The sequence below is a fragment of the Phalangium opilio genome, unplaced genomic scaffold, assembly GCF_054372755.1.
Source record: "Phalangium opilio isolate 3A_F unplaced genomic scaffold, DU_Popi_V2 ptg000225l_1, whole genome shotgun sequence".
NCBI lineage: Eukaryota > Metazoa > Arthropoda > Arachnida > Opiliones > Phalangiidae > Phalangium > Phalangium opilio.
Window position 1 is genome coordinate 568,331 of NW_028324219.1, and position 25,535 is coordinate 593,865.

The 25,535-nt window shown below is 39.2% G+C and overlaps 4 protein-coding genes across 4 annotated transcripts; 1 reads left to right on the forward strand and 3 right to left on the reverse strand.

Moving 5' to 3' along the window:
- Positions 1 to 2,178: 2,178 nt before the first annotated feature.
- On the reverse strand, positions 2,179 to 3,390 carry LOC149614109 (uncharacterized). The gene is made up of 2 exons (XM_089857830.1): positions 3,031 to 3,390; positions 2,179 to 2,907 (listed from the first exon to the last, which is right to left on the reverse strand). Exons 1-2 carry the CDS (start codon positions 3,388 to 3,390, stop codon positions 2,179 to 2,181), a joined length of 1,089 nt encoding a protein of 362 aa, XP_089713956.1.
- Positions 3,391 to 3,908: 518 nt separating this feature from the next.
- On the reverse strand, positions 3,909 to 5,090 carry LOC149614110 (uncharacterized). Its single transcript, XM_089857831.1, has 3 exons — positions 4,818 to 5,090; positions 4,374 to 4,773; positions 3,909 to 4,312 (listed from the first exon to the last, which is right to left on the reverse strand). Exons 1-3 carry the CDS (start codon positions 5,088 to 5,090, stop codon positions 3,909 to 3,911), a joined length of 1,077 nt encoding a protein of 358 aa, XP_089713957.1.
- A 13-nt stretch (positions 5,091 to 5,103) lies between these two features.
- LOC149614111 (uncharacterized) lies at positions 5,104 to 8,993 on the reverse strand. Its single transcript, XM_089857833.1, has 3 exons — positions 8,934 to 8,993; positions 5,627 to 5,883; positions 5,104 to 5,560 (listed from the first exon to the last, which is right to left on the reverse strand). The coding sequence occupies exons 1-3, from the start codon at positions 8,991 to 8,993 to the stop codon at positions 5,104 to 5,106; spliced, it is 774 nt and encodes a 257-aa protein (XP_089713959.1).
- Positions 8,994 to 9,814: 821 nt separating this feature from the next.
- On the forward strand, positions 9,815 to 11,573 carry LOC149614112 (uncharacterized). Its single transcript, XM_089857834.1, has 4 exons — positions 9,815 to 10,196; positions 10,250 to 10,705; positions 10,783 to 11,406; positions 11,476 to 11,573. Exons 1-4 carry the CDS (start codon positions 9,815 to 9,817, stop codon positions 11,571 to 11,573), a joined length of 1,560 nt encoding a protein of 519 aa, XP_089713960.1.
- The last annotated feature ends 13,962 nt before the right edge of the window (positions 11,574 to 25,535 follow it).

Sequence of the window (25,535 nt, forward strand, 5' to 3'; positions counted from 1 at the left end):
GACCCCAGGCAAAAAACACGCTTGTTTAAAGGTAAGATCTCAATGTTTTAGGATATGGTGATTTTTATTAATAATAGTTTAATGATAACCACCATAACAGTAATAATGATAACAAAACATTTTACAGTCTACAATGTGCCAGTTTGGCACCAGCAATATCCACTTTCCACACAGTGGATGAAAATGTTGCAAAAAAATGGTTCTGGAGCAAATGCCGACTAATGAAACAATTTTAGAACCAGAGAAAGAGCTACATGCTAATTTATTTGATGACATTCTGGATCTCAATAATGAAACGAGATCAAATAGTAACAACACATCAGATCTGGAGGAGTACCTGAACGAAAGGGCTGTTACTAAAAAAGAGGCCCAAAGAAACAATAACTTTGTTTTGGACTTTTGGCGAACCAAAAGCGGGAAATTCCCTAATATGGCAAATATTGCCAGAAAAACCTTGGGAATGAGCATCTCTTCGGGGTTCGAAAATATACCAGTGGAAAGGATAAAGTCAATTTTAGAGTACCAAAAGGCAGGACACGATTTGGTAACAATTGCCTCGTTTCTAACCTTAAAGGAGCTTAATGATAGGCAATAATCTCGTTTGAAACAGGAAGGAGCAGTTACGCTGCTCGCAATTTGATTTCATTTATTGTACTTGTGGTTATTAGATGCCTGAATTGACATAGGCCGTTTATTTACCATCAGAGTGCTGTTACGTCCCTTGTAGAGTATTACTGAAAATCTAAAGGTCTCATGTAGCTGCCTAAATAATCAGTAGCCGCGTAGTCGTTATAAACGAATAAACAGACTTATTTTGATGAAACGAAAAACTTATTTATTGATAAACGGAAATAGGTAAGAAACACTTTACTAAGTTTTAAACGCCAAGGGGGTTAACTGATTATTAACGTATTGCGGTGATAGCGACGGATTTAGGGTTAGCGTTCGGCTCAAGCGAGGGGCCGAAAGGGGTTTCTAGCAAAAATTCAGACTAGGGGGTCCGAAAGCGAAAGCGTGTATCCTTAGCGAGATACCAAAAGACGAATGACTCTTTTTTCTCCTCGAGTCCTAGCTCTGTTCTTTTTGTCAGGGTGGTCTCAAAAGCTTAGGTAGAAAAGGGCATGGGTAAACTTACAGTGCAGTTTCGGGGTGTTTTTTGGTGACGCCTTTCTACACGTTTCAGTGACGTCTTGGGTTTTTGGGCTCTTTCGCGTAAACATCTTAGTCTTACAAAAATTTTGAGTATAAAGAAAAAGAAATTCGTAGAAGGCCATAACTAAAAGTTTAAACTAAAAAAATTTCATAATGTGAAGTTGTGATTTCACAGGCTTCCCCGCGATTGAACTTTTGTTCAATCCCAAAAAGTCACTTATTGTTTTAAAGTTTTCTGTTTTAAATTTCTAAACAATATAGAAGTTGAATAGGTCTTCTAAGCTTGGTTACACCAGATAGTCTCACCATACATGCTCGAACATTTCCGTCGCGTCCCGGAAATACTTCGTCTATTACACCTAGATCCCAGGTGAGACGAGGCTTCTTTTCTTCCCCGATGAGGACTACGTCTCCGGGTTTAATTGGCGTTGAAGGGTTGTTTTTTGTTCTATGGTGGGCTGATCTGAGTTGCAGAAGGTATTCTGCTCTCCAGCGTTTCCATAATCCAGCGATTATGGTTTGGCGATAACGTAGGCGTCGTGTGAGTTCCTTTCTACTTGGGGGTAGTTCGTTGATCTTAGGAAACGTTCGGGACTGTAGACTGGTCATCCATCCTTGCGCCTAGAAGGAAATGGTTTGGGGTAATCGGTGCTGGCTCTTGGACATTCTTAGAGGTGAACGTGATTGGACGGGGGTTAATGCAGGCTTCCGCTTCCGTTAGAGTTGTGGCAATTTCGTCAAAAGATAGTTTAGCTCGTCCGATGGTATTGCGTAAGGCGCTTTTGACTGATCCGACTAACCTTTCCCAAAATCCGCCCCACCATGCGGCGCGATCAGCGATGAATGTCCAGTGAATTTGTTGATTTGCGAAGTACCGCTAAATTTGAGGGCTAGCTAAGTTTTTCCATAAGTCATTAAGTTCCGTATTAGCGCGTTTAAAAGTCTTAGCGTTATCTGAGTAGATGTGTTTTATCATACCACGACGGGAAACGAATCTTCGGAAGGCAAGTAGAAATGTATCTGTAGTCATATCGGGCACGAGCTCCAGATGCACAGTTCGGCGCAGGTGAAGAGCGCGACGTAACATTTTTTCTCTTCTTGCGTGAAGAGTGGACCGGCGAAATCCAGCACGCAACTTTCGAAAGCGGGTGTTTCGGTAGACCGAAATTCCGGCAGAGGGGCCATTACCGCGTCCGATGCTGGTACTTTGAAATAATGGCAAATGTTGCAATTTTTAATTACTGAACTAACGTATGCACGTGACCTGATCACACAGAACTTTTCCCGCAAAGCGGCGGTTGTTATTATTACTCCGTCGTGCATAACCTTTTCATGCGCATAGATTACGAGAAGCTTTGTGAAAGGGTGTTTCGGCGCGAGAACCCAGGGGTGACGTTCCGCGTACGTCAGACCGCTTGCTTTCAAGCGTCCGTTTACCCGTAAAAGTCCGTTCGAGTCTAAGTACGGATGTAGAGTTAAGATTTTAGAATCATTTTGAATCTTCTGCTCCTTAGCGAGTAGCTCTACTTCCTGTTGAAACTGATCTTTTTGGGTATGGCGAATCCAGTAGATTTCGGCTTGGAGAATCTCATTAGCGGTTAGTTCTCCGCTGCGTCTTTGGTTTATGAATCTCAAGTTCTGCTGGTAGTGTAATATCCAGGCCGTGGGACGATAGAGCTTTGTCAAAGAGTTGAAAGCGTTGAGGTTTATCGGCGATTCTCTTAGCCAATGTGAGTGTGGTGGTTCGTAACTCGTCTAGGACGGGTTTGAAATCAGGTTCTGAGGGGGATCGGTCTTTAAGCAGGTTTCAGTTTCGGTAAGCCAGCGTGGCCCATGCCACCAGAAGGAATTATTGGCTAGTTCAGTCATGTTGCTTACACGCGTTGGACGGTCAGCGGGATTTTCCGATCCTTTGCAATGATGCCAAAGTATGGGGTCAGAAACTGATTGAATTTCTCCTACTTGATTAGAAACGAATGGCTTCCAGCGGTCGGCCCTTCCTTTTATCCACCCCAGAGCGACTTTAGAGTCGCTCCACATCACGGTCTTCTTGCGTTTGATTTTCAATTGAATCATCAGATGTTTGACCAGCTGCGCAGCAAGAAGGGCTTGCATTAATTCGAGGCGAGGAAGCGTCAGCTTTTTTAAGGGAGCTACTCGTGATTTTGACGTTACGAGTGTAGAAGCGTAGTGTCCCTCCTTGTTACGGTATTTGAAATACACTACGGCAGCTCCCATTAATTCGAGGCGAGGAAGCGTCAGCTTTTTTAAGGGAGCTACTCGTGATTTTGACGTTACGAGTGTAGAAGCGTAGTGTCCCTCTTTGTTACGGTATTTGAAATACACTACGGCAGCGTAGGCCTTCGGGCTTGCGTCCGAAAAGCAGTGTAGTTCCAGGCTTTCTGGATCGAGCTCGACGGCTTCATAAAAAAGTAGTGACGGGGAATGGCAATTTCCTGAAGATTTCTTAACTCGCAGCACCAGTCTTCAAAAATTCCGTTGTCTTCATCCGGGAGCTCCTCGTCCCAGGAGAGCCCCTTTTCCCAAAGTTGTTGAAAAAGTATCTTGGCTCGTACCGTGAAGGGCGAAATGAAGCCAAGCGGGTCAAAAACTTTTACTTCTGATTTCAAGACCCATCTTTTTTTGTGTTCTTCCGATCCTTAATGAAATCAAGCAGATCGTTAATCACGAAAGTATATACGTCATTTACATTGTCCCAAGCGAGTCCAAGAACTTTGGTGGGTGCAAATGAAGTTTTAAGAGCGGGTGGCTTCGTTGTTAAGTTTTTTTGCGGTCAAAAACGCGCAGTAAATGTCCAATAACTCGGGGTTCAGATTGGGTCCTGCTTCTAGGCAGGAGTTGAGACTTGATACTCCGACAGCGTGTGATGACGCGTCGTTGACTATGCGTTTTCGGGTCGAGGTGCTAGCTTCTCGTGGGAGGGAGCGGAGCGGGAAGTAATAAAGCGGGAGCGGGAAGTAATAAAGCGGGTAGCCAGTTTTCTTTGAAGGATCTACTCGTTCAGCGACTCCGGTGCCGAGTTGTTCTTTGATGATAGCGTTGTATTCTTGGAACCTAAAGGGATCTCCTCGAAGTTTGTTATGTAGATTTAGGGTGCGTTTTTTCGCAACGGAAAAATTGTCTCCTAGCTGATGATCTCCTGACTTGAATGGTAACGCAACGGTATAGCGGCCGTTATTGAAACTTGTTGTTTTGAGAACTTTCCGAGTTTTTGTTTTCCCCTTTCTTCATCCTCGTCGGAGTCTTTGATTCCAAAGGATTCAAGTTCCCAGAACTTGCGGAGCTGGTCGGAAACGGCGTCTTCTTCAGGGATATGGTTGTGTTTACGTGCATGATGGTGATAGCATTAAGCCCAACACCGAGCGAAGCGACGGTTGCGGGTCCCTGAAGAGTCCAACCAAAAACTGTATCCATAGCGATGAGCTCGGGGCTTAACCTCTCGATTTTGCCGCTCGCAACAGCCCAGAGATAGTTTGCTCCTATTAGAACCTCGATAGCGTAAGGTTCTTGAGTTCCAACTTCTACGGTAGCCGTGTCAGCCATCAGCAAATGCCTTTTTTGAAACTCTTTCGCGATCTCAATTCCAGGCACTGGGAAAACCTGTGACGGCTCACGAGTTCCATTTGTACTCTTCTTCTCAGTACTCTTTGCGGCGTTGAGCTTCCAAAATTATTTGTCTCCAGAACGTCTTCACTGATAATTGGTAGATTTAGCGCTAGCGACACGCTTTTCTTTATAAAGGTTACGTGACTCTCCGTGTCAAGTAGACATCGGACAGTTTTTCCTTCTTTCTTATTTGGACGTTTAGCAGTGGCTACAGCTGTCTGAAGGAACACGTATGTCGAATCTTGTTTGGAGGCTACAGCTGTCTGAAGGAACACGTATGTCGAATCTTGTTTGGAGACACCAGCGGTCATTTGTGCTACTTGATTAACTGCTTCTGAGCTCGCTGGAGTTGGTCGAAATGCTCGAGTGATGGCGTCCTTGGCATTTTTTGCGCGATTGATAGCGGGACATGCAGTTTCTCGAAGGGTGATTTTCCCGTAAACAGACGAAACAGCGTTTCCGTCTGAGTAGAACATCTTTCTTTTCTGGTACAGTTAGTTTAGTACATTGCGTGGTTGTATGCTCACTTTGGGAGCAGTAAAGGCAAATCCTCTGATAGGCGTTAACAGAGAGGGCGGCTGCTCCGCGTAGCGGTTTTGGCTTGCGATTATCTCTTTGCGAATAAAACCTCTCTGGCGGTCTTCGATCTTGAACTGCCTGTTTTCGATCAGATTCTGGCGGTGCTGATCTTGTGAGTACTGAAGCACGTTCCCGGCTGGATATTTCTCGTTGTAAAAAATCCATTAGCTCGCTGATTTGTAGGGAATTATCGTATTGCCGGCTAAAAGCGAGGGTAATATCTTCAGGGAGACATTAAGTGATTATAGGGCAGAGTAAATTTCCTTACGTTTGAACAACGACTTGCAGACCTTCCAGGCTTCTAATGTGAGTCATGCAGGTGTCATACAGTCTCCTTAAGTCTTGAACGTCGTTAGATTTCTTTACCGCGGGATGATGAAGTAGAGCGAACATGTGTTCATTTACAATAACTTCTTGTTGGCCAAACCGGTTTTGAAGGTTAATTATAGCGGAGTAGTAATTAGCGTCGGAAAGGCTTAAACCTTTCAATGAGAGTAAAGCTTCACATTCCAGGGACCCTATTCTCTAAAAATCTAAATCATTTGGACGATGATCCAAATCTAAACGTTTGGATCGGCTCCATTTGTATAGGGCGCTTAAAACCGTATTCTCTAACCCAAATCCAAATCGACATTTGGATCTCCCGCCAAACCTTTATCCAAACCAAATGTACGTCACTTCCTCTTTCATTACGTAATTTTACTTAGTGTTTATTGGTCAATTCTTTTGCGGCGTTTAATATAAAAGTAAAATGTTTTTAAGCCTTGGATTTTTGCATGTTAGATTGTAATAATTTTGTACAATTAACAAACCTCTTAATTTGATAGTTTAAGCTTATTAGGTCTAATTAATATTAATTGGGAAATTAATTTGAATGAAAAATAGGTGGATATCTTTTATTAATTGGGAAATAATGCACACATTTTACATTTAAATTTTGGAAGTAAACATTTATTTTGTGTAATTAAAATTCATAATTAATTTCTCTAAGGCAATAAATTAATTACCTACGAGGAATTAACTAGTACATATGTTTAATATTAGAATTTAACTAGTTTCAAAACTAATATAGTTTTGAACCGATTTTTTAATTTAGTTAGTAAAATTTGTGATTGTCGATTGGTCAATATTGTATATTAACCAATGGTGGAACCAATTTTTTTTAATCTCAATGAAACTGAAATATCAATCAATCATCTACTGAAGAGGGATCAACGTACTGTTTTTCAAAAGAAGGTAAATAAGGATTAGATGGCTTGCTGCTTCAAACAAGATTTTTAATCAGGAAGAGAATATTTTGTTAATTTTGGTCAAATTTAGATATTCGGTAATCGAATTGATATTTATAAAGCACTTTTTGCCCATGCCTATTTTAAAGTTTAATCACAGATTTCGCTTACCATTTCACAAGCATAATAAACACTACTGAAGGACGCAAATCTATCTGTGATCGGTACCGGTGACCAATATAGCAATTTTCCCAATTAATCGGTTTAAAGTTCATTTGCACATTTCTATTCGTTAATTTGAAGTGTTGCGAGAGAAATTTGAATGGAATATAAGTAGATATCTCTTGATATCTCTTTCAGTAGATAAAAAAAATTGGTTTTGGTATTTCAATTAAGCTTAGATATCAACATCGTTTAATTTACGATATGGGCTTATGATGGTAGTCTGTTTATAAGATTAAATCGTTGCTTTAAGTGTCACTAGACAGTATCTACCTCCAAAATTGAGAGTTAGTAAGTTTATAACCATCTCCTCATCAAAGGATATACGAGGGTCAATTTCTTATATCATTGACATGTGATAATCTGACGAAGGCTCACCATAGCTCAGTCAACTTTTGGCAAGGCCTAATACCGTTTTGCTTGACTGCATGTCTCCGTCAAATTCCTTTTAAAGCATAGATCATATAGTATCCACCCTTGATTTTCATTTCGCAAGACACGTTAGATTCGTAAACCTCGACGCGCACCACGATTAGAAGTCATAAAATAACACGCAGACCGCATACATTTTTAGTAAATAACATTTCTCACTACAGCTGTTTTCGGGCCTGAAGCGACCGAAAGACGACGATAAAGAAAACTTCTCTCCGTTAAAGGGGGGTAGTTTCGAGGGAACGAAACTCAGATGCATGACGCGTCCTTTCAACGAAAAACATTGAATTCTTACGAATACGGACGTTTTACGCAATTATAATATTGAAATTGTATACAATTATGTAATATTTGAGAAAACAAAGCACTCATTTTAAGGTCTGAACTTTAAAAATACGACGCTACGAGATGGACAAGTAACGGGACTTAAAACGAGGGGCAAAAAATTATTTTTAATTAAATGCCAAAAATCAACGGCAAGCCAAGGCTTAGCGTAATTTCACCGCCTTAAAGAAAGTGCCAAGTTTAGAAATAGATTGTGGGACAATGAAAAGGTGGAATATTATGAAATTAGGCTTATATTAAAGCTTGAAACCTCCTTTATACTATATTTAAAATCCAGCCATGTGCAAATCCTCAAAAAATATGAAAATGACAACGAAAAAGGGCACACTCTCAAATGTTTTTTCTCTTAAAAAAATGGCGGCCACAAACGGGGTGAAAAAGGGGAAAAAAGCTATCCAAATGACGATAAAAACAACTTGACCCTTAAATAGTGATTCATTCCTTAAAATGGACTTCTGCTTACAACACTCATTTAATGGTCTCATAGCCGGGGCGACACAATCGGGAAAATCATACTTTGTAGCTAACCTTATATAAAGTATAAAGAAATGTATATCACCCCCTCCAGATAGGATAATATGGTATTACACTGAATATCAACCGAAATTATTTAATTCGGTATTAGATCACAAGCCTTCCGTAGAATTTCACGAAGGTATATTAAATGTGAATATATTAGACCCCAATATCAAGAATTTTGTTACACTTGATGATTTACTTTGTGAAATATCTAATAACAAGGATGTAACTAATTTGTTCATACGGGGATTGCACCATAAAAAAACCTCTGTTTTTATTTTGATGCAAAATTTATATTACACCGGGAAGGAAATTAGAACATTAAATTTAAACGCCCACTACTTGATAATATCCAAATCTCCTCGAGATAAATCGGCTATATATCATTTAACCAAACAGATTTGTCCCACTAATAGTAAATACGTCATCGACGCGTTCCATCAGGCAATTGCTAGAAATTTTCGGTATTTATGGGTTGATTTAAAGCCAACGACGTCAGATGATCATAGACTACGGACGGGAATCATACCGGGTGAAGGAGCCGCAGTCTATATTCCAAAATGAAAAGAGTGCATACGCATCAACATTTCTTAAAGTATCTGACTACTTGTAATGCGTGTCTGAGAAAATACGCTATCAAACACGCTAGTACTCACTCTATCAAGGCTAAAGTGGAATGTTGTATAAATGTCCTACGCGGTAACGTGACGTTATCAGATGACCAGAAGAAACGATAGAAGAAGCACTGTCTAATGTTACTGAAGTTATCTAAACAAAGCACTGTAGCAAAACGAAAAAAGATCCTTATTCAAAAAGTGGGATTTTTACCTCTTTTGATAGCCCCCTCTTATCACTTGTTAGCAGTGCTGCTGGTGCGGCTATAAGCATAGCAATCAAAAATGGCTAGAAAGATGACTTTGGTGCCTGAAGAGGATTACCGTCGATTAAACTCGCAACCGAAAGTTGAAATTAGTGAAAATTTGGATACGAACACTGTTTTGGTAGACAACAAATTGAACCAGACGCAAAAGGTTAACATGTACGATCATTTACTAACGAGTGCTATTAACAAAAGAAAAAAGAAGAAACCTGTTAAACAACTGAAAAAGAAGGATTGGTATTCTGAAATAGCCATGACAATACCAGATTCACACCTCAAACCAGCCATTGCCTTATACAAGTGGATTGATATCAACTCCAAGATTAATTGGTCCCCCAACGGGGAACTTATATACAGGGGACAACCAATCGTCGGGTCGAATATTATGGATATTTTACACGAATCCGTTAAAGGTTATAAAAGTAAACCAAAACACACTGTCGTTGGAATAAATCAGTTTTACGAAATGTTAATAAAAGAAAATGTACCAAATACCTATCTCGATGTATCAAAAAGCGATTTACCGAAAATTGATTATTATCCACCAACCCCGGATTTCCACTATGGTTGTGGTCTCCACACTTGGATAAACTTGAAATAAAAAGAATATATATCAATATCACGTTTCATTTCTTTTACAAATTACTTACACGTTATCATGGAAGGATGTAACGATCCTTCTCCCACAGGGCTTCTAGCCTCCCTGTCCGTTTCATTTTTTAATAATCCCAAAGTTATTACGGCGCTTTTGATATTATTTCTTATTATAATTATCGAGTTATCTGATTTCGCTTATTGGTATGCTGAAAAACCTTAAATTGCACGACTAATGGATAAACTAGAAGAAATATACTTCAATGACAAAGATCCGGGGAGCTTCGGAGGTGTACAAGGACTATATAGGGCTGCGAGAGAAAAGGGGATTAACGTCTCCTTAAATGATGTTATTGAGTTCCTACAACTTCAAGAAACGTACACGCTACACAAACCCGCGAGGCACAACTTCAGAAGGAACAAGACCATTGTGTACGGTATAGATGAACAATGGCAACTTGATCTGGCAGACATGCAAAACATCAAGCGTCATAACGACGGATTTAGATTTCTACTGTGTTGTATTGACGTATTCAGTAAATTTGCTTTCGCCGTCGCTATTAAAGACAAGAAAGGACCTACGATGGTTGCGGCGTTAAGATCCGTTTCAGAGTCTGGTAGAAAACCAAGATTGTTCAGTCGGATCATGGGAATGAATTTCTAAATAAAGAAATGCAAAGTGAATTGAAACGTTTGGATATCAAGTTTTTCGCCACACACTCGGAAGTGAAATGTTGTATCGTTGAACGATTTAATCGAACCTTGAAGGAGCGAATGTACCGCTATTTTACGCAAAACGACAGCTACAAATATATTGACGTATTACCCGACTTATTGGAATCGTATAATAAGAACTACCACAAATCAATTAAATGCAAACCCACTGAAGTGACACAGAAAAATTCGAAACGAATCTGGTTAAATTTGTACGGAAAACTAAACTTTTCACCGCCAGTTTCATACCCCTTTGAAATTGATGATTTAGTTAGAATAAGCAAAAATAAAAGAACGTTTGAAAAAGGGTATTTGGCCAATTATACCGAAGAACTATTCAAAGTAACAGAACGGATCCCGAGAGATCCACCCGTATATAAACTAAAGGATTTGAACTCCGAGCTCATTTCCGGTGTGTTCCACAAAGAGGAAATATAGAAAATGAAGGGTTTGAGAAACGGAGTAAATTCGCCCAAAATGGGGTTATAGACTTGATTGGTGTCGTACACGCCAATATATGTCAGCAAAATCGCTTCATTCCCAATCTGGTCGATGTGAATTTTAAATTTATCAAAAGTCCCAACGAATTCTGCTTACATGCGGATGGAATTAAAGCGAAAATTGTATTTACCCAGGCTTCGTTATTCATAAGAAGAGTTAAACTAACCCCCGAGATTATGATATCACAGTCACACGCCAAAACCCTGGAATTGGCCACGATAAAATACCCCATAACACGTACGGAATGTAATACGTTTTCCATATCTCAAGGAAGTAAGATAGCAGTCAAAGACAATTTATTTAGCGGTCAACAACCGAATAAAGTTGTAATTGGACTTGTAGACCAGAACGCGTTTTTGGGTGATTATAAAATATCGCCTTTTAATTTTAAAAATGAAGCGCTGAGTCAAATTACCTTATCCGTTGATGGGGTTAGCGTACCCCATAAACCCTTAAACACCAACTTTAAGGATAACCTATGTATGAGATCGTACGCCAATCTCTTTCTTCAAACCGGACAATGGAATATCGACGAGGGTAGTTTCATTGACCGTGACGAGTTCACCAATGGTAATGCTCTTTTCGTATTCGACTTGACCCCCGACCTGAATGGTAGTTCCACTGAAAGTTTCAACTTTATAAAGAACGGTAGTGTCTGATTGGAGTTAATATTTGCCGAAGCGCTATCGGCTGCAATTGCCGTCGTTTATTATTCCGAATTCCAATCTTTGATTGAAATTGACAAAAACCGAGCCGTTTTATTCGATCAAAGATCATAATGGACTCTCGACAACTTGAGAGAATATTAAGGTGTGACCCATACACTAGGAATTTGTTCCGGGGAATATTTCCGGCGGATAAACTACCACTAACTGTTAAAACATTTCCATTGCTACTTATTGTGAACACTGATACAAGGGAAAGGCGAACATTGGACGGTTATATACATTTCGAGGAAAAAGAATACTGAATTCTTTGAAAGCTTTGGAAATCTACCCGATTTATTTAAATTTAACGATTTTGTGGAGCGAAACAGCCTAACTGTTACGTTTAATTCACGCCAACTACAGGGGGAATTAAGTCAAACTTGTGGCGGCTATTGCATTTACTTTTCATTGTATAGATGTAGGGGAGTTAAAATGTTTGATATATTAAAACGATTTACTAAAACTAAAAATGTTAATGATCGTATGACTAAGGATTATATGTATAAGAATTACTCAATAAATTTGTCACAATTTTTCTTTTTATTTTGCATTTTTATGCCCATGGGCTAGAGTGGAAATACCGTCATTCAAAATATGTCTTTTATCATCGCAAGGGTTTAAACACAGTTTGGTTTGTTTAACAGTTTTTAAGATGTGCTTGTCACTGACAATTCGGACCATCTCCGCGGTGGTCAGCTCGCGGTTCAGCAAGCATTCGCGATAATGCGCGTGCCGGACGCGTTTCTTCACGACGCGCTTGCAAACTCCCTTGCAAGTCTTTTTCTCTCCCTTGGCCGACAGGATACTCTACATTTTCGGTCTTAACCCACAGAACTCCTCGATCGGAGTACCGTCCAGCTCATCTTTGAATTTGCCCAGTCTATTCTTGTTAATGTCACTGTGAAGTGGATGGTCACGTGGGTATCCCGAAAAGTCATACTTGTCTGCTGGAGCGGCGAAGTCATCATACAGATCCCGTGTCTCAATGTGATAGGTGAGACTGTCTATAATTTTACAAAAGGTTAGTACACGTAAGCCTTGCATATCGAGCTAAAACATATCGGTATCGGTAAAAAGGAGTCTCGCCTTGTCACCATACTCCTTTTGAATTACGTCGTAGTGGAACTGGTACATAAGAAGTTTCGACAGGTCTAAGATGGCAAAACCCGTGTATATTGGACGGTTTAGGACCAGCTTCTTCTTGGTAAAGTGGATTCCAACAAGATTGTTGTTGAAAATCGTAAATTTTTCAAAGGCGGGGGAACTGGCTTTTTTAACCGCCTTCTCGGGGGTGGTGACTAGCTTGAAATCCTGACGATTTCGTACGTTTTCCATGGTTTTACCTTTAAGTGAGGGGGAGGGGGTTGATATTATAAGCTTGCTATAAAGAATAATTTTACTACTCACCGAATATGGCGTTATTCATCAATTTAAAGAGGTCCTTTTCAAAATCGTCGGTGGCCTTAGTTCTCTTCTCCGTGTTTAAGTCTATTTACGACTTTAACCAAGCCCCTTTGCTCGAATTTCATTATTCGGTGAATTTTGGTGATTTTCAGCCCTTTCGATGTGTAATACTTTAGGTTGCGATAGTGCACAACATATCGCTCTTTTTTTAAGAAGTTGGGGACTAGTTTGGGGAGTGATTCCTTAATTGGAATATTCAGGGATGTCATCTGCTCTTTAAAGTATTCGGGGAGGAATTCCGGTTTTATCCTCATTGATTCCGGGGCTAGCGGATAACAATTGTGGGTAGTATGGAGATTCTCAGGGTACTCCAAATCGACCTCGACTATAAATCCTTCCGGTGCGGTGTCGTGACAGTCTAAAATTTCCCGTTCAGAATCCCGGTTGGGTTCAATCCACCGAAATTTCCTCACTGGCAAGGCGTCACACATCACAGTCCTGTACAGATTGTTACAATCTATTGTTAATATTCATTACTACAACACTAAATTACGCTAACTTGAAATACATACCGAGATAACAGATATAGCTATCCGATTTTGAGTCGTCGTATCCCTCTAGATACTTGTTGTTAGCCTTTGCAATGTTTCAAGTGACGCCGGAAAAAAACGGATGCTATCTATGAAGCGTAGATTTCCCAGCGAGAAAGAAATATACGTCTCGCTATTAGACGCAATACAATCTATTTTTGTATTTTTATTGTTGCTATATGTTGCATGATGAGATGAGCATCATATCTGTGAATTAAAAAATAAAATGGTTTGGTGGGAAAAAAAATTTATTAATATTAATAATTTATATTACGTGCTTAAATTTTGATCACGACTGGGATAAATTTCGGCGCTTTTAATTTCAGATTACAGCTCTGACACCCGCTTCCCCTATACGCTCCGGTGTAATGATCATGGTCGCGTGTTTTGATTGATGTTTCCAGGAATACCTCTTCACACACGTAACATCGACTCGAGGATTGAAACGAGTCCTCCTCTTCCACCGTTAGCTCCATTGGGATATTTTCTTTCAACTTTTCAGCTATTGTTTTTCACTCGTCCATGAGCATTTTTAAAAAATTCATCCCACCGTCACTCCCTCTATACGTTTCATGTTTAACTAGTTTTCCTGAATAGAGTATATAATTAGATGACTATCGTATTGTTTCACAGATTTGAAATTACCAGTTGGACCAATAATGGTGTAGGAAACCCACACGCTACATGCAGCGCCAAAGTTGTGGTTGATGAAAGCGAGGTTTCGGGAAGACACGTAGCCACCTTTGTCAACAACGATTCGAAATCCGCGACAATGGTGTATGGCACCTATAAGAGAAACTGTTATAGAGTTTTGTCAAACTACCATTTTGTTAATAAATTACCATTTGATTCCACCCGTAATTTTTGAATTTCAGAATAGGCTCATCGTGTGGCATTATAACTCGCTAAAAGTCGTGCACGTTACACTCGCGAATATGGTCATTATATACCGCTTCGGATGAGCTTCTTTTTAAACAATACCGACCGTAATACGATTCATGACCGTGCTTGGTGAAACCACTAAACAGTCGACTTAGGTGACGAATTAATACAAAGTGCTTTAACTGTCCATTGGACACCAATAGCAAGTCAACCTCCCTAGACTGTTGCACTTTATTTTCGCTTACATAACGCGGAAAATATCCTTTCTCGTATGCGAAAATATTAATTGATAAATTGTTTTTCTCCTCGAATCGTTCCAATTTATATGCATCTAGTTCGAAGGGGAATTTAGTGCCACATAAATCGAGTTCATTCTCGTATTGTTTTTAATGCGTTATACGACTTGGGTTGATTAAAGCCGGGTGCAGTTTCGCTAAAACAGACCACAGAAAGCACTTATTGTCACTTGGATCTTCTGGTTTAACGTTCACTGTAGTCCGTTTATTCGCAATCACATGTGGCAATTCGAATTATGTACCTCCAACGAGGGGTAAATATTGGATGATATTAATTTGTAAATATATAATTCGATCCAACACCAAGCCGTTCCCCATAGCTTCGAAAGTGCTCATACTTTCGGCGATCTTATCCCGACTCGAGTTAATTTGCCCCGGAATAACTTCCGGTGTCATCGTTACATGCATAAATCCTCGGAAGAATGGTAAATTTTCTGTCTCAGTGGCAGTATTAGCCAACTCCCGAGAGTACCGCGCTTTTACCACCAAGTACCATTTAATTCCCTTTTTCTCGCTTAGTTTGTTTCTGAGGTAAGTTTCTAGTTTTTCCCGGTGTTTGTTTATGAACAAAACGGGGTCCACCACCTTCTGGGGCGGTAATTCTGGCAGAGAAAATCGCGTTATCGAGCGCGTTCACCTCCTCAATGTCTGGATCGTTTTGTTCGGACTCCCAGTGGTCCATAAACTCGCTCAAACCGAGATCATCCTGGGAGAGCAAGACATCATCATCATTTTGCTGAACTTAAAAATTTTCTATAAACTCCTCAAGACCATGGTTATCTTGGGAGAGCAAAGCATCAGCCCCATTTTGTCCACCTTTCCACCCGTCCATAAACTCCCCAAGACCATCGTTATCTTGGGATAGTAAAACGCCATCGTTCACATCACCTTCAGAAATACCTTAGATTTTAATTCTTATACCAATTTAGAAAAGAGAGATTGTGTCTTAAACCCCTGGTAGTTAGGTACATCTTATGCATTAAGGTGCGGCGGGTAAGACACTTTACAGGGGGGAATCAATAAACTAAATATTTACCATTTTCTACTTTTCTTTTCTTCCCTCCGTTTGTCAGAATCGGTGCCGCTTTTCTCTTTACGGGATAATTGGGAGGGGTGACGCGGTGTGATGGTCCGGGTTACGGGGACGCTGGACGCGTATTATTTTCCACGACTTTATATACGGCGGCTCCAACGTGGTTCATTTGCTGTTGATGGCGGTTTAAATTATCTTTCCGCGCATAACTCTTATTACAAACTGGACACGCAAAAGAAATATTACCGTGTTTGGTCCGCATATGACGACTAAGGTTCGGCTGGTTGGTGAAGACATCGGCTCAAGTAGAGCAGGAGTACATCTTGAAATCGAATGTGACCATAGCACCCATTTCCTTTCCCTTTTATACAATTTTTAAGCTCAAGTATATATTGCTTCACCCTTCCCGTGATTCCCATTGGGTAAAAACATTGTCAGCCTTAAACAGTGTCTTTTTTCCATGGATTTTCCGGGGTTTTAAATTTTCCCCATCAACGTACAGAAATCCAATTGCACCTGGTTTAAGAAGGTGTAATATGGAAGACCCAAAAAGAACCTTCTAGAAACAATGGAATGTTCTGGAATCGGAAAGAATATTCTAGATGGTCCGAGATGACCGACACTTCATTGTACATCCGAATTCGGCTTATATTGTAGGTAGTGTAAAGTCAACATGACACTTTGATGTGAAGGCTCCCTCGAGTCTAAGAAATTTACTCCTCTGATAAAAACCCAAACTGTACCTTAAACTATATTAGCATATACAATCGTACACGAGGGGTTTGTCACCCAATTTCCGAATGTATATATATGTTATAGAGTTTGACCAGACAGAATAGAGACTGGATATCACCTCGGTCTAAACGCCAAGTTGACATGTTAGGTTAAGACGCACGTGTTTTCGCCTTCTAGATGGTTCGAAACGAGGGGTCGGATACATCTTATTCTATGAGTTATGTCCTTTAAGTTATCAGTATATTTTGAACAAGTGGATGACCACCCAGTAATCGGGCTTGATTTATTCGCGCTTTTTGGGGGAATTCCGATTGAAACCAGTGATTCATAGGTGTATGGTTTTTAATCCTACAATTCATACTGTTTGAAGTTCTAATGTGATTTGGAGAAAATTCGTGGAAGGCTTAGAGGTTTTCATACCACACACGACATGGGACAGGGACAATTTTCCATATTCTATACTCACAACGATTTTTCTGTCCAAGACGCAAGTCGAGTCAAATATTTTTTAAAAACTTTGAAATTAAATTTAAAAATGGTTCTGGGTCGCGTCCCTATGGGTGACATGTCTTGGGTCTACGCACCGGATAATCATCAAATTGAAATGGAAGATGGGATAATTTTAGATAATGAGGAGGAGGATGTTTTAAACTTCATTATCGAAAATGTTGAGGATGAGGATGATTGAAGTGTAGATTCCCTCGTCACATTTCCAATTCTCCATCCGGGGGATATGTAAGTGAATTTTTTCCATTATTGTTTTTTAGTATCAATAATTAAGTCAGCTTCTATATATTTAGCGCCGATCTCGGTGATTTTGAGGATTTTAACGAAGAAATCGTAATTAATATTAATTGTGATGGCTACCGGTAAATACATCCATATTTATACACCCCACCATAAGTAGCGCTAATTGATTTCGTTTAGGATCATAGATACGGTCCGAATCCTACTATTACCTAGTATGGGCACCCCCGCGGTCCAGGCCCTTTTAACAAGCCTGGAGGATCTAATAGCGGGATATATACGTCCAAGGTGTGTATTGAAAATATAGCTAAGTTTCAGATTATTTATTAATATATTTAGGGATACCCCCTTAGCCCGACTACGGATGCCGATGGGGTTTACCCCACCCCAGATGCTGGACTCCCAGCACCAAACTGCGATGGATATGGGTATGATACATTGAAAATACTTAATTTTATTTACATTAATTACAATACACATATATCCACTAAAACATTTTTACCTCTTATTTATTGTTAACAGTGTCCAAAACTCCATGTTCACGCAGATTGTCAGAATGCGGGACAACCGCAATCGTTTAGGATGGCTAACCCCAGACGAGTTAGGAAACGCTAACCAAATCGATAGAGCGTTAGTACAACACATAGGTGTTGCGATTAACCGCAGTGTGTGCGAAAGTTTTGATTTAGCTCATCAAATTTAAAAATAAAAATACATAGACTATATATTATTTGAGTTTTTATTTTTATTCATCACCTAAATGAGGTTACAATATTCTTATTAGTTAAAAGTTGCAATTTTAATTTCATTTTTATTCGTCTCCTAAATTCTTATTTACAATTTCCTCGTGATTATAAATCCACTCGGAAAATAATATACATTTAGATAGTGCACATAAACATAGGCGTAGAGTTTCCCAAATTTTTGGTGGGGCCCGGACCATCGGGACCAATATATAAATAGCAATCATGCATGATGTATGCCTATGGTGTATATAAATTCTTAACGAAGATTAAGTATTAAACTTGCTAGTATAATATTATTTTTATTCATTGTAAGTTGCTAAAGGATTTCTTCTTTGGGGATTTTGCAAAATGAAATCATTGATTAGTTTTTCCAGAGAATGTTCATCTAGGATTTCTTTATAGCAATGAAGTATTGCTAGGTGGTTTAGTCTCTTTTGGTGCATTGTTGATCGCAAATATGATTTTAGGCGGCGTAGCATGCTAAATGATCGTTCTGCTGTGCAGGTTGTAGCTGGAACATTATAAAATAATCTTGCTAATGTCACAACTTCCGTTAGAGTTGTCATTACACCTTCATCACTGATAAGAAACGCCTTAATTTCACTAAAATTACTCAACTGTTTCTTGCGAGTTTTGCAAATGTCCGACAACATTTTCAAGTGTATATACAAACGATATAAATTTAAATCCCCTGGAAATATGTCTTCCAAAGCTTTTTTTAAGTCGCTAAAGTCTGAACACTACTGACGCGATAAAGCCAACGAGTTGGGCACAGAGGGCGCAAAGCTCGAGAAGTTTCATCTGTTTCATCAAAATTACCGAGCTGCACATTTTTGAAAATTCCCAAGCGTTTCGGAGATTCTTTAACGAAGTTAACGAAATCTTTGACAAGGTTCATAGAATCTCTCACAATCGTTACCCGTTTCATCACGTCGGATACTGCCAGGTTCAAGCAATGTGCGGTACAATGAACATAAATTGCTAATGGCTGGATCATTTTGACTCTTTCTTGAAGACCACTTAGACGACCAGAGACATTTGAAGCACCATCGTAACACTGACCACGGCAATTTTCAAAAGACAAATTAAATCTTGTCATCGCGTCTTCTACTATTTTTACTAGTGTTTCAGCGGTTGTACTTTCAGTCTTATAAAATCCGAGAAAGTTCTCGAAAACTTCTAAGTTATTGTTAACGTGCCGAACTGTAATGCTAACTTGCTCGTTAGTAGAAACATCAGTCGTTTCATCAATTATCAAAGAAAAGAATGATGGATTATCGTTCTTGATCGAACTCACAACAGTTCTCAAGACAACATGTGCCATTGTTTTTAATATTTCGTTTTGAATTTCAGGTGATAACCACTTGAATTTTTCTTTTCGCTTTAACCAAGAATTTAATGAAGGGCTGTCTTCAGACCGTGTCAGCAACAACTGGTAGAAATTTGACTCATTTTCGGTATGTCCCCGAACGGGAAGCCCTTGACGAGTAAGATACTTTAAACTTGAAAATACAATGCGAAGAGCGTTTCTTGCGTTTATCATTTCTACGCTATGGGCAGTATTTAACTGGTTTGATATATTTACATTTGATTTAACGTAGTGATGTTTTTCTATGGCTTCATTGTGGCATTTTGTCTTCTGGTGAGAGTTAAATTTATATTTTGCGTGTTTCCAGTCATCAATCCCATCCAAAATAAAGGCAGTATCTAATTTTTTACAACTGAGCAATTGTTTATTGTACGCTGATTGACATAAAGAGCAGAACGCTTTCTTCTTTTCTTCATCAAAGTATATCCAATGGTATTCTAGGGACCATTTCTGCTGGAAACGTCTTCCATTTTTCGTGTGAGTTGGCTTTTTCTTCTCAATATTAATATTCGACGAACTGCCGCTATTTCCAGGGGCAATTGAGTCCGTGGAATCATTAGGGAGAGAAATAGTTTGCTGTGATTGCTCGACTATATTTTCTTCTAAAGATAAACGAGGCCGTTTTATAACAAATTTATCCATATTTGAGCATTGAATGATTGATTTGGACAAACAGTCTATTCCGAAAGTAAAAATCCTTAAAATATTTTCGAGACTCCTCTGTCGAAACTAACTTTGAAAACTGTGAAACCGACTTAACCCATAAGACATTAGACCAATCTGCACTTCTGCCTCAAAAATATTGTTGAAAATTATTTGTCTAAACTGTCTAATTGGCCAGCGCCGCGCCTTACTTACGCGCCGAGGATTGAGAGAGGTGCGCGATGGTGCATAGGGTTAACTTGACTCTGCGGCGATGGTGCTGGGGCTAACTTTCCTTCTAAAGACTTAAGCTGTCTGCTGCGAGTTCTACTGTTATCAGTCTCGCTCAGATATGGATGTATGGCGTCTCTCTAGATAAATTTCCATCATCAAACATCAAAATGTAAAGTTTTTACCATTGCCTTATAGAGTTATACGTAAAAAAATATTTTTATGACGTCAATATCTTCATGATTTCTGCATTATGGATGAGAAATTTTTGGAGGGGCCCATGGCCACTTCTAAAATTTTTGGGGGGGCTCGGGCCCCACGGGCCTATAGAACTCTACGCCTATGCACATAAATACTTCTTATTATTATGTACAGTTTTATGATTAAGCATACACGTCACCATCGGACCATCCTCATCGATAACTTCTCGATTAATAATGTTCAACAAAAAGAAACACTTTTCCTCCCCTTTACAGAATACGCGGTCGTAGCCTTGAACTGCAGATCGGAGGCACTCGCCGAGTTTTTCGTAGGGGGTTACCCCATAATCCCATTCCAAGCCGTGCAGGTTGTTTAGAAGCCACCTGTTCTGACGCACAGTGTCGTATGTAAGTTTTTTTTTCACTGTATGGGGGCGCGAAAGACCATGAGCCAACTCTCGGTGTTTTCTCTACGGTTGTAACGGCCACCTCCTTAGCAATTTCTTCCCGTTCAACTCCAAAAATTTGCCCGGTATGAAAATCAAAGTCAACGACTACGGATTTCTTAAACCTATGGGCGAGAAAGTGTAATTTCCCATTAGCACTGATATTTTTCAGTGATTGAAGTATAGTATAAAAACTATACTTACATTGTACTTGGTGGCTGTTCCTTCCTTCCTCGTCGAGCTTGAGTGAGATTGTGATGGTTGTTTAACTTGGGGTCTCGGCTTTTTATACTATTTAATAAGATCTTTATCCTAGCTTTGACTGTACATTAATGGTGTTTACGCCGTGGGTTTTTTCGGGAAGATTATTCTCAAACAATCTACAACTTTGATTGCACATTTTACTTCATGGCTTTAAACAACGTTTACCTGGGTTTTACGGGGCGAATTTTAATTTTTCTAGAATGATCTAGAATAATCGGAAGAGCTGGGTTTTTACGGGGATTCTTTATTTTCCCCCAACGTCATCTGGAGTTTCATACCCCCTTAACCATTTGATTAATACGTGAGAAATTATTGGTTCAAATTTTAATCTAATTAACATATTAAAATACTGTTTATTTCTTAAATCATAATTCAGCCTATCTTCATACTCCAATGTATGTACTTCTACATCCGAGAATCGAACACGCTTCATTGACCTGTCAATCAAAAACACTCCTTGCAGGTCTGAGAGAGGGGTGCGTCAATCAAAAGGCTTACGTAGAAAGTCTCATCCGCCATCTTGCAATCCTCAATCCTCCCTACCTTCCACTGTACTGTTCTGGGACCGGCATTTATGTACTACTGTCTCCTCCAAATACGAATCCAATAGGATTCATAATTGACCCGACAGTTCGATTTGAACAATACGAAGACCAAGCTGGTAGAGTCAACTTGGAAAAAAAACTTATATGAACCCAACGCACGAATATTTTCGGGAGAAATACCCTCTCATTCATGAATGGGAAACGATAGGACTATATATAGGCTCCCGTGGAACAATCACATCCTTTCTCGCGGATGTTATAGACAGGTTCGATCTGCCCCCGACTACCTTAACGGACGTAGCCATGTCCGTTTTTAGAAATTCAATACAAATTTTAAATATCCACCTATACTCAGGCAACTAATACGCATTTTAACGCTTTTGCAATACTAATTTTTTTTTGTTTTAAATATATAATGTCATAAATATACTTTTATAAGGAAAAAAATCACAAACAGAAGATTTTAAAAATAATAATAACGATGTCGATAATCGATTGAATGGTACGCTGTGTGTTCACAACCTTGTATTGACAGGGCAGCATACTTGTTTTTTTAAATAAAGTATTTCATGTCTCTCTCTCCTTCCTCTTAGGCGCACTATGGATCGAAAAAAGGCCATTGGCGCCATGAAATTGTTTTCGAACGACAAGAAAGGGCCTCCGATTATTTGAAGATCACGACCGAACATCTCGACGCTCTTTTGAACGAGGACGTTGAAAATGACGCCATCTTTATCGATTCTAGCAACCTAGCGACGACGACAGCGACGTATCGGAAAAAACGTCAAACTATCCAAAAGGTACGAACTACAGTCGCATTTTAATCGGTTAAGCTTAAGACACTCGCTTTTATTCGTTTTTCCCTTTTAAAAACGCTAAACGTATATTTTTTATAAAGGTCAAAACAATCGTCGCGTTCTTCTGACGAAGAAACGGGCGACCGTAAAGCTTACGCCGAAGAAAAGTAAGTGTAAATGCTATTTTTAAGAGCTGTATCACTTTTTTAAGTTTTTATTCCGTTAAAATTTAAATCTCATCTCTGTAGTTGAAGTAAGTATACTAGTGAACCCTATAAAATAGTTTTCCTTAATTGGCTTAATTTCGTGACGCGGAGTTTTTCGTTACCCACTTTCGTATTTACATTACTTTTTTCTCAATTGTTTTTTTTTTGGATCTTTAGAAAATCTCGGGAGAAATATTCGAGGGACGATGACGAGTTAATTTCCGAATTTATCGATATACAATTTTGAGAAAAAGGGACGAACCCTTTCGGTACGCGTACCGTCTTCAATTATCGTATCTCGAATTTGGACCCAATTATTTATCTTCCGTTATTCGTTTCAGGACCTAAAATGTTTCAAGCAATGGCGAAGGTCAGTTCGCTTTCAACGCGGACTATAAAATTTTTGAAACCAAAAATTACGAAGCTAATGGGTAAGAAATCGAAATGGAAAACCTATACGCAAGATTTTTAGATTCATCCTCGACGATACTTTTACAACGTACTTTTTCAACGCTCTCTTTTTTTTCTTCATAAAAAGTCAAAAACGAACGAAACGTTCCAATCGCGTCACACGCCGCTTCGTCGTCAACGACGGGACCCTCGATAAAAAAAATTTAATTTTGAAACTGACGAAAAAGCGTCCGAAATTTCTGCGGCATCCTCGGAACGAAGGTTTTTAGAAACTTTGCGTCTTTTATTTTTCATTTGTCTATTAACGCTAAATTTCAGTTATATAGAAAACTTCTAAACGAATAACTTGATAGACAAAGCCACGTTAAAGAACAGGAAGAACCACACGTAGTACTAAATCTTCCAAAAGACACCTCTAGGGAAAAATGCTAGAAGAAGTTCGTCGTCTCTCAAAGCTTGTACATTCTGACAAAACGGGTGAATCCGACCGCAGTTGCATCAATTTTTTAATCGTTAAAACTAGTTCTTCAGGATACCGCTCGACAATTGAAGGGGTCCATCAAGTTGGCCCCTCTACCCAAAGATAGGAGGAAGGTAATGTTGACAAACGATTGCGCTCTTCTTGCGCTGCAGAGCACCACCATTTATTTTACTTGCGCCACTATTTATTTAATTTTCAAGTGTACATATTCGCTAAGCCTTTTCATGTTTAGGCTTCTATGCATATAGAAAAAAAGTTAGGAATGAAAAAACATGTATTTAAGTAGCAAAAAAAGGGGGGGAGTTGGTGAACAAAAATTTTAAACTCTAAAAAATAGAAAGTTTTTGACGAAACGTATGACGATTTTGAAGTTGAACTAAATTAGATGGTAGATTATTCCAGTCATGAATAGCAGTGAAGGTGACATGATTGAGGCGAAAATTTGTTTTAACGAGAGGCTTTACTAATTTGAGGGCATGACCACCATAGGCGTAGAGTTTCCCAAATTTTTGGTGGGGCTCGGACCATCGGGACCAATATATAAATAGCAATCATGCATGATGTATGCCTATGGTGTATATAAATTCTTAACGAAGATTAAGTATTAAACTTGCTAGTATAATATTATTTTTATTCATTGTAAGTTGCAAAAGTATTTCTTCTTTGGGGATTTTGCAAAATGAAATCATTGATTAGTTTTTCCAGAGAAAGTTCATCTAGGATTTCTTTATAGCAATGAAGTATTGCTAGGTGGTTTAGTCTCTTTTGGTGCATTGTTGATCGCAAATATGATTTTAGGCGGCGTAGCATGCTAAATGATCGTTCTGCTGTGCAGGTTGTAGCTGGAACATAAAATAATCTTGCTAATGTCACAACTTCCGTTAGAGTTGTCATTACACCTTCATCACTGATAAGAAACGCCTTAATTTCACTAAAATTACTCAACTGTTTCTTGCGAGTTTTGCAAATGTCCGACAACATTTTCAAGTGTATATACAAACGATCTAAATTTAAATCCCCTGGAAATATGTCTTCCAAAGCTTTTTTTAAGTCGCTAAAGTCAGTGGTGCTGTCACATAAAACAGACGAGTTAAGGGAATCAATCACAGCCTTTTCTAAGTTTCGCAACTTCTTAAAACCTTCGCAGTTTTTATATCTCTCATCTATTGTGCCAATTATAGTGTCAGCTAATTCGAAGAAGTTTTTTCGATAATATTCTTTGGGCGTATTAAATACATGAGGGTCAGAACCACTATCTAATCTTCGAGGAGCCCTGCGGGTGCGTGGTAAAGTAGGTGCTTCCAGACCAAATTTTGATGCTTCGTGTTCAGTTTTTTCCCATAAATTTTCGAAAAATTCATCTCTGCGACGAGAAATTAAAACTTCTCGAAGAACATCGATTGTTTCTTCAACTGATCTTAGGGACATTTGATGGCTTTGTATTTTAGCATTGACCTCTTCAACAGGTCCCAAAGTTGCTTGAATCAATTTCAGGGAAATATAAAATTCAAAATTCATGAAGCGCTTCAAAAACCCACTACATTTGGATGCCAGCTCGCTGCCAATAGTCGAACTTGAAAATTCTTCTAAAAATTCCATACACACTTGATAATTTTTGTCGACGCTCTGAACACTACTGACGCGATAAAGCCAACGAGTTGGGCACAGAGGGCGCAAAGCTCGAGAAGTTTCATCTGTTTCATCAAAATTACCGAGCTGCACATTTTTGAAAATTCCCAAGCGTTTCGGAGATTCTTTAACGAAGTTAACGAAATCTTTGACAAGGTTCATAGAATCTCTCACAATCGTTACCCGTTTCATCACGTCGGATACTGCCAGGTTCAAGCAATGTGCGGTACAATGAACATAAATTGCTAATGGCTGGATCATTTTGACTCTTTCTTGAAGACCACTTAGACGACCAGAGACATTTGAAGCACCATCGTAACACTGACCACGGCAATTTTCAAAAGACAAATTAAATCTTGTCATCGCGTCTTCTACTATTT

Coding starts and splice junctions, on each gene's coding strand:
- LOC149614109 (XM_089857830.1), bottom strand. CDS start 3,390: ATGGGAGCTGCCGTAGTGTATTTCAAATACCGTAACAAGGAGGGACAC. Junction 2,908..3,030: donor CCGCTGACCGTCCAACGCGT/GTAAGCAACATG, acceptor AACCCGTCCTAG/ACGAGTTACGAACCACCACA.
- LOC149614110 (XM_089857831.1), bottom strand. CDS start 5,090: ATGACCGCTGGTGTCTCCAAACAAGATTCGACATACGTGTTCCTTCAG. Junction 4,774..4,817: donor GAAGCTCAACGCCGCAAAGA/GTACTGAGAAGA, acceptor GAGCCGTCACAG/GTTTTCCCAGTGCCTGGAAT. Junction 4,313..4,373: donor GGAAAACAAAAACTCGGAAA/GTTCTCAAAACA, acceptor CATTCAAGTCAG/GAGATCATCAGCTAGGAGAC.
- LOC149614111 (XM_089857833.1), bottom strand. CDS start 8,993: ATGCTTATAGCCGCACCAGCAGCACTGCTAACAAGTGATAAGAGGGGG. Junction 5,884..8,933: donor AGAGGGGGCTATCAAAAGAG/GTAAAAATCCCA, acceptor TTAGATTTTTAG/AGAATAGGGTCCCTGGAATG. Junction 5,561..5,626: donor CTGCAAGTCGTTGTTCAAAC/GTAAGGAAATTT, acceptor CCTCGCTTTTAG/CCGGCAATACGATAATTCCC.
- LOC149614112 (XM_089857834.1), top strand. CDS start 9,815: ATGGATAAACTAGAAGAAATATACTTCAATGACAAAGATCCGGGGAGC. Junction 10,197..10,249: donor AAGATCCGTTTCAGAGTCTG/GTAGAAAACCAA, acceptor TTCTAAATAAAG/AAATGCAAAGTGAATTGAAA. Junction 11,407..11,475: donor CTTGACCCCCGACCTGAATG/GTAGTTCCACTG, acceptor TATTTGCCGAAG/CGCTATCGGCTGCAATTGCC.